General features: G+C 36.4%; 1 protein-coding gene across 1 annotated transcript; it reads right to left on the minus strand.

The window, feature by feature from the left end:
* Nucleotides 1-116: 116 nt before the first annotated feature.
* On the minus strand, nucleotides 117-8,896 carry tmem17 (transmembrane protein 17; the record flags this gene model as incomplete). The annotated part of the gene is made up of 5 exons (XM_079809020.1): nucleotides 117-224; nucleotides 342-485; nucleotides 562-675; nucleotides 812-915; nucleotides 8,782-8,896. 5 exons carry the CDS (start codon nucleotides 8,894-8,896, stop codon nucleotides 126-128), a joined length of 576 nt encoding a protein of 191 aa, XP_079665146.1. The 3' UTR covers nucleotides 117-125.
* Nucleotides 8,897-9,330: the final 434 nt, after the last annotated feature.

Raw genomic sequence — 9,330 nt, forward strand, 5'->3', positions numbered from 1 at the left:
CCACAGTAACAATCCAGTTCAATGACTGACATGTGTCCTCTAGTGGTTGCCACTGCCATATTTCTAGTCTTTTTTGTGTTACCACAGAGAATATTATAATCCAGTTCATCAGTGCAGGCGTCTCGTCACGTTCTTAATTCCTGAATCCCATCAAACTGTCGCAAATGGAAGCGACTTTCAGTGTGTCGGACCATTGCACGCAAGGCAACAAATCCAAAAAGAGCCTGAAAAAAACCATTCAATGTTCAGTATTAAATCAACAACAAAAAACATTTAATTTTGAACATATTTAAAGGATTATAATCTCATATAAATACACAAATATATATACAGATTCATACCTCTGCAAAAATAAATAAGGCCAGTATTATATGAACTCCTCTCTCCAGAGGTTGGATGAGAATAGCCTCATTGAAAAGCTGGAACAGAATCAGAGGAAACTGGAGTAGAAGAGTCAGGAGCCAAAATCCAGCCAATTCTGGAACCTATTCAAAAATAAAGGATGAATTATACGATCATGTATATTATATTACTTATATTATTATATATTATTATATTGACCTTTTCTTGCAGATTTCCAATATTGCCCAGGTAGAGTCTGATGGCCTCAATCAGGGTCATTAAAATAAGAATTGTGATCAGGATGAACTTGTAATAATCTGCAAGGGCTGGGTACTAGATGAAAAGCATCATTGTATGTTAAATTAATATTTATTTATTATGTTAATATACATGAATATGATTAAACAGCAATGGTCAGTCAATGATGCCAGACTGAATTGTTTAAAAATATTGGGTAGAAGAGAATCACCTTTAGTTGTAGCATCACAACCTCACTGATCCACCAGAAAGGAAAGAACCACATGTTAAAGTAAAGCGACATCTGAAGAGGGAGACTCGATACTACATCCTTATCTGCAGAATAAAAGTGCAAAAAATGAAAGTTACAGCACACTAAAACTACCTAGCGAGCTGCACAAATAGACCACATTTCTGTGAATTATAAGCGCGTTAAGGGAAAGCTTTCTATTAAAATAATCCATATAAATTGAGTGATTTAGTCCAAATTTTCTGAAGAGCCTCGATTGCTTTTTATGATAAACAGATTGAATTTAGACTTTTATTCACATATAAACATTGATCAGCCAACATAAACAGAAGCTCAACTGAACCTGTTGACGCTCAAGAACAAACCTCATTGGTTCTTGCAGAAGCTCAAATGTGCTGCGTACAGGCCCGTATTAACAAAACGTAGGGCCCTGGAGCTATGACAAACCCAAGGGCCGTAGTTGCCGATCTTGGTGCCACAACGTTTTCTACCACAGAAATAATTCGTATTTTTAAAAAACTAAATCTTCAAAGCCCAGCGATACAATGAGTATATACTGTCTGAATGTTCCATTTTAATATTAAGTAGGCCTATATATAAATATCACAGGCTGCAACACATTAACATCATAAATGCATTAACTCCAGATATGAGGTCAAAGCAAACAGGTTTCCAGAAAAAGCAACAACTTTTGAGCATGCAACTTTTTAAAAAACTGTGAGGTCCCAAATTTGAGGTATTTTGGGGGGTTTGGTCCCCCAAGAAAATTGATTTCTCTGATCTATATATGTGCATTTTAAGATGTTTGAAGGCTAAAAAAATAAAATAATAAATAGCTTTCAAAACCATGTTAGTGGTAGATTATCTCTCCTCGTTTCAACCCGCTCTCATTGTCATTTCCATCACTCTTTCACTCTTTTTTCTCTCAGTCTCCTTCTCTTGCCCTGTCTCTTCCCCTCCTGAAGCTGAGCTCTGGCTGATAGTCTTTTCATTGTTTAACATTTATATCTTAAAACAGCTGTCAAATATGAAATGTTTAGTTGCGCGAGCAGCGCGACTCACGCAGCAGCTTCTGTGTACATAAAGCACTCTATTGGTCAATTATTTCACAACATGTATAATGTACACCTCGGAAAAATACAGAGGTCCGGACCTCGGAGACCTCATAGCTAGGGTGACCACCTGCTAATAAGCCCAAGGGGGGACAAGGGGTATGTTTCTGAGGGACAATGTGGGACACTGCCTGGCGCAGCGGTGCCCCCACCCCACGGGCAGACTCACTGATAGTGGTTTACACATTTCTAGCACATAGCACCTTACATGGTATTGCCCTATTCCCCTAAACATGTGTAATTGCTGATGTATGCTCATGAATAGGCCTACCACTGTGTATTTTTTTTCTAAATAAAGATTCATAATATTTTGAACATTCAATTAATTGACAGATGCACTTCCACTTACGATTTACTTTAGCTATAATTTTATTTATTTTTCATTACAATTTATTCACTTTAAATAAATTATAATATAAAATTATAGGATTAACAGGAATTGCAGTTCACTCTAAAAAAAGGTTCTATATGGCACCAAAAATGGTTCTTGGCTCGTAATCATAGGGGAACCTTTTTTAGTGCTATACAACACAAATTTTGGTTCTTCGGTGGTTCTTCAGAGGTTCTTCACCGGTTCTTTGACTAAGGTGCTATATAGCACCTCTGAAGAACCACATTTTTTTGCATTGTTGTGTGACTCCATATACCATCTATGCTTAAAACATATATTTTTTTATAAAAAATCCATAATATGTTATATAAAATACACATTTTAGTCGTGTCCCCAGGTTTTCACTCAGTCCTGTTATCCTCACACATTGCCCCCTCTAAAAACTTGCATCATGCCACTAGACGAGCTTTTCAAAAGGATGTTGCATCATCTGGATCTTATGTAGGCCATGGGAAGACCAAAAGTAAGTCCTCTCATTTTTATTTCTGTATATTTGATGAAATTGTAACTTTGACTAGGAAGGTCATATCTCAACGCACTGTCCTGTTACCTAAATTATTTCTTAGAGGTTATTTGTTTATTTAAAAAAAATTAACTTTAGGTAAGTCACTACAATTTTCTCAGTGTCCTCATGCTATTAGCTACTTAGCCAAGTGGCAATTTGGCATGTGTTTGCTTATTTTTTGCTTAAAAACTCAATCCTGTGACTTTCAGTCCTGTTACTCATATGAAAAATAACAGGACTGAGTAAAAGTAACAGGAGAGAGTAGTCCTCTGTTTTGTTGATTTAAAATTGTGAATATTAGTTTATATATAATATTCACCTGATTTATGAGTTTTACAGTTGAAATTAGGAAAAAATGTGACATTTAGCACACACATGTACACTCTCTCTCTCTCTCTCTCTCTCTCTCTCTCTCTCTCTCTCTCTCTCTCTCTCTCTCTCTCTCTCTCTCTCTCTCTCTCTCTCTCTCTCTCTCTCTCTCTCTCTCTCTCTCTCTCTCTCTCTCTCTCTCACACACACACACACACGTATGGACACTCATTCCTGTTACACAGTCTTCATTCCTGCTACCAAGTGGTCATTCCTGTTACAAAAATGTACTTTTTTTCTAAAACAAAATTGTTAAACAACTGTTTTCATCAGTTTTGTTTTGGTCCATCATTTATACAATTGTTTAATACAACTAATTATTTAAGTCTTCAGTCTTCTTTAAAATGAAACAAAATATTTGTGTTTTTTATTAAAATACACCTTCATATAGAGTGTTTTTTTTAAATCACAAATATTAATTATTTGAACATATAACCAACAATTTCTTTAAAATATTTACTATCTTGAAGGGAAAACAAAGGAATTAATTGACATGATTTTAAACATGCTTTTTCAATGGCACATGAGTTTTGGTAACAGGACTGAGAAAACATACATCCATCTTCTGCTTAGAAACCTTGTAAAGAGCTAAATAAAGTTACCTGAGATTGACCAATACTAGGGGTGTAACGGTACACAAAACTGACGGTTCGGTACGTACCTCGGTTTTGAAGTCACGGTTCGGTTCGGTTCAGTTTTACAAAATTGCATTTTATTAATTTTTATTCAACAGTGGTTAAATGAGAAAAAAAATGTTGTCTGCCCTGAAATTAATTCAGTTAGAATTTTCTTAAAGATAATGCTGTATAGGGAGCCCTTACTTACATATTGCTATTAAAGATTAACAACAGAGCCCAAACTATTAGCCTAAATTCAATTGCTATTTATTTTTAGATATAATAATCAACACATAAGCTTCACATAAGGCAGTTTTTGCATTAACTTCTAAATCTAATTATTATTATTTTTTCTCAAATTTGTTGTTGAAATATAATCATTTAGTGGCTGTAATTTTCATGACAGGTTTATTTAAACATACATTAATTAAACAAGACATCACTAACAGGCTAAGTAGTATACAATGAATATATAGGCTATATATAGGCTAATATAATGAAACTATAGGCTAATATAGTGCATGTATTCAGTGAAAGAGTTAATCTCTCTAGTGAACTCACAGCTGTGGACACTGAATGACTTCTGAGGTAAACGTGATTCTACACGACATTGTCTACAAGCTGTTTTATTGTCTTTCCGCGGTTGTAACACCGATGGAGCGATTACACAACATATGATACGTTTCAGCAAGTTGTAATGTATCCTCAACATACCTTAAGATATTAATAATATTTATTCTTTCTCAAGCGGCAGCGCGCGGCTCGCCAGTGAACGCAATCATCTGTTCCTGATCGCGTTCACTCGCGCTGCCGCTTGAAGTTGAACTGATACCCGCCTATCAGTCACGTCATATTATAGAGCGTTAAAACTGCATTTATCGTTTGAATTTCGTGATAAAATGGACTGAATACTTAATATGTTCGTGTGGGAACTAGGATTGAAGTAATGTTCGTTTGGCTGCCTGAGCGACCAACTTTTTTTTTTGAGCAAGCATTGATTATGCGTGACACGGTCTCAATTCGCGGGACGCATGAATTGGGCTTCATATGGCGTTCCGAAGGGTTCTTTAATATGACTTTGCAACATGCACTCGTCTCAATGAACGTCTCGTCTGCGTCTGCCGAACGTGACGTCTGCGTCTGCCGAACGTGACGTCTGCGTCTGCCGAGCGTTTCGCCTGCGTCTGCCGAACGTGACGTCTGCGTTTGCCTTAAAGGGGTTTCCAGTACATTCCACACAATTCATTCTTTATTATTTTTTCCCCACTGATCTTCAATTATGTTTTATTAGCAATTAAGTGCTTTTACCTTGCTTGTGTAGCTATAGATTTTTTATTCCAAATACCAAATTTTAATTTACACAAATTATCATATCTAAAAGTTTTGTTTACTGTTGTTTCTTGTCAACATATCCACAGATACTTATGAAGAACTCATGCTAGAAAGGTTTCTATGTTTATGTTCATGTTTGTATTCACCACTTGGAGTCACTTGACCAACACAAAATAACGTAAACAATCGGGGTAATTTAGCTAACATACATAATATTTATAATTTGTAATAATTTTATAGTTGTAATATTTAGTTGTTAACTAAGTTTCGCCGAAGTTTGATTGACAGGCAATCTGACAGTTAACAGAATTATAAAAACAGTTAGCCTACACCTCCAAATCCCTCCCTATGCCTTATTCCTCAAACTTTGGAGAAAAGAGTCTGCTAAATGAATACATGTAAATGTAAAAGATAAAGACGAGCAGTTCATTATTATTATTTAGCATATAATTTAGCAGAGAATTAACATTTTAGAGCCAGGGATACTCTTTCAATTCTGCCTTGGTTTTTATCACACTTAAACAACATATTCATGTGCTAGAAGAGATGATCGATCAGTGCACGTATAGCTACTGCTTGAACTGAGACTATAGGCTACACAGTAAAGTCACAAAACAGTGGGTCTATTTATTGATTGGGTTTCTTAAAATGTAAAAAAAATAAAAATAAATTGTAAGCTCTGTTTCATACTACTGTTTTTGCGAAAGGTCCGTTGTCATTTGTGGACACTAAACATTGCAGATGTTTAGTACCTGCAGGAAAAGTACAATTGTACAATTAATTTCTTATTCCTGCTTTTAACATTTATTTCACACTGGTTTTAGTTTTCTTTTTATAAATCATTACTATACATGAATAAACAATTAAATGAAAAGATATGGAAACGTTCATTTTTAGGCATTAAAAATATGCAAAATCATTTATTAATCACCTACACTAAAAATCTATTTTAAGGCATCTAAGACCTGCACAGGGTGATATCAGTGTTTATGGAAACATCCTAAACCATAAAATGACTGTAAAAAAGGACTTAACTTTATATTAATACTAATACAACTTTATAGTTTATACAACTTAGACGACTGATAACATGTAGTGCTCAACCTTGATACACGGGGCACCAGGTCAAATTTTGGCCTGGGCAGCAAATTGGTCAGGGCCATGGGAGCCAGGACTGTTTGCATGATAAAAAGTCTGATTATAATAGTAAAACCTTCGTAACTGCAATTGAACAATAAGCTAAATAAATTAACTGTTCAATAACTAATAGGCCTATGTAAAGCTGAACATTAGGAATAAAAATATGCTGAACTAAACAATATAGCATTCTAGAAACGAAACACGGCAAAAGGTTAATTATGCTGCTGTTTAAATAAAGAAAATTAAATAAAGAAATAGGCCTAAAGAAATAATCGACGAACTACAGTAAAATAGCGAGGCATATAGGACATAAGCTGTTTTGTGTTCATAATAGTTATTGTATTATCTCGGAAATCAGACATTCTATTCTATTCTATTCTATTCTATTCTATATTTACCAGTAAATGCTATCCTGATCGAGTTGGCGATAACTGTTGTCCAACTAGTGTTGTAGTAGGCTACATTAAAATGATACATGATAAAAATACAATAACAACCCCAAAAATTATATATATATATATATATATATAGGCCTATAAAGGCTATAAAAACGTTTCCCCACGTATTATCTTTGTGGGATTAAACAAGAATTCACGCACGCATTTACACACTCAAATAAAATCACAGACGCAGACGTCACGGTATAAGACAGACGCAAATGTCACGTTCATTGAGAGGAATGAGTGAAGAGAAAGTAAATATTGCATTCGCTGACACACTGCACTGAGCCGTGTTGAGTAGCGTGTTATACTACGTGTTAGCGAAAAAATTAAATTATAACTTCACTGCTACACGTGAATGACGCGTAACGTCTGAGTGGACACTTCACTGCCACACGTGATTTGCGTGACGTCTGCGTGACGTCTACGTCACGTCTACGCCTCGTCTGCGTCTTAAATTGAATGGAATAAATAGCAGAATAAAAAAAAAAGTTAAGACGTTGAGTGAGACGTTCGTTGAGACGAGTGCATGTTGCAAAGTCATATTAAAGAACCCATCGGAACGCCATAGCTTCAAACGCTGTGCGCGCACGCGCTACGCGGGACGGGTGGTCACCCTACTCATAGCTGGCTACGGCCATCGTGTAGGCAGCCTATAGTTTACCTCAAAACTTCAGTTTAACGTTACATAGTCGGAGCTTTTCAGTCTGGTTCAGCTAGTTTCGCCACAGAGCCTTTACTGTACACATGATGTTGCGCTTGTATCAAATTTAAATGGATAAAGCGACTGCCTGGCGTTTGTTATGACTTCAATAGAGCAGGGAAAGCGCCGAACCGTCATCGCTATGCGTGAGACGATCCAGCTGCGACTGCTGGATGTGCGCGCGGTTTAATCAGGTAGCGCCGTTTCTTCACCTGACTTTTGATTTTACCATACACTCGCAGCACTCCAGTAGCGTAAATAACAGCGCTTAATATGTGGAGGTGTGGTTTGGCGAGCGGCCAAAAAGGAAAACTTTAGGTGCTCCCATTTGATTGTCAATCATTTCCTCGGCCAATCACGGGCCCCCTCCGTGCCCACCTAGCCCTTATGTTAATCCGGCCCTGGCTGCGTAACACAAGAATGAACCTCATTGGTTCTCGCACGTCAAGCGAACATGTTTGAGCTTCCGTTTACCAAAACTGATGTGTGAGTTGATGAATGTTTATATGTGAATAAAAGCCTAAATTCAATCTGTTCATCATTTAAAAAGCTATCAAGTCTCTTCAGAAAATTTGACCTAAACCGCTCATTCAATTCATATGGATTATTTTTTTACGATCTCTTTATTAACTTTTTGAAGCGTCAAATTGGTAGTTGTGTAGCTGTCATCAGAGGGACAGAAAGCTCTCAGATTTCATCAAAATGATTTAATTTGTGTTCCGGGTTTGTAGCGACATGAGGGTGAGTAATTAATGACAGAATTTTCATTTTTGTGTGACCTATCCCTTTAAGTATTTTTGGGAATCATAGGCGCGATTGACTTTGACAGATTGTTTCACTAATTTTCGCGAATCAGTTCTTTCGAACAGTTCGTTTATCTAGAAAAAATTTATGAAATGCTAACGTACTTATTAAAACATTTCTTGCTTTGTATGCATCTTCATAAACGGACATAAATGGGATCATAAAAATATTTCAATTGCGTCTTCATTTTAAAGTTTTTGACTCGAGAACCGCTTGATTCGGACGATTCTTGAACAAATCGTTCAGATCAATTTTGTGAATAAGTTCAATAACGTTAGATTCATTAAAACGATCCGACTGAAAAGAACCGTGTAGGTAGGCAGCTCTGTAGGTTTGAGACACTTCCAATGTTACCAACACAGTTTAACAGTGCTATAAAGCATTATTATATCAGCAAATCAGGTAACTTAACGTTAAGCAAAATGTCTACTTACAGGAGCTACATTACGTGACACATAAACTCGGCTAACCAGATGAATTAGCCCAGCAGCTAGCAGCTCAATACAAAGTCCCCGTTTCGACAACCCAAACACACTTACACTGGCTTAGAAAATGTGCATGTTCTTCGGGAGAGTGTTGTGTTCGGCTTTGGTCTACAAATACGTTTCTGGAGAAATCTCCAAGCCGTCGCCGTAAGGGTTCAGGCAGGTCCATGTTGAGAGGAACAGACGCGAGTCCGTAGCAACGAAGGCGGATCTCGTTCGGTTGCGACGGTCCAGCTGTGACGGGGGTGTGTTTTCACTCTCTCTCACACACTGCTCAAATCGGCTCAGATGCATTTGTAAGTGCTGAATTAACCCAGAGTGTATGATGAAGAAGGAAAGTAAATAGGTGGGTTTGAGTGATACACTGAGTACTTATTTTAACTTGCATAAATAGATGATACTAATTGTATTCATAAATTATATTTATTATCTATTTGTGCAAGTTAAAATAAGTAGACTAAAATATGGAAGCCCATTTCCACCACATAAGAAAGAAATGCCTTGGTAAATCGTAATTATGACATACTAAGTTATATTTATTAAATGAAAAGTCGAAATTAGGACTTTGAAAGTCAGTTATAACACAAAAGTCAAAATCATGGA

The sequence above is a fragment of the Gobio gobio genome (assembly GCF_949357685.1).
Source record: "Gobio gobio genome assembly, chromosome: 25".
Classification (NCBI taxonomy): domain Eukaryota; kingdom Metazoa; phylum Chordata; class Actinopteri; order Cypriniformes; family Gobionidae; genus Gobio; species Gobio gobio.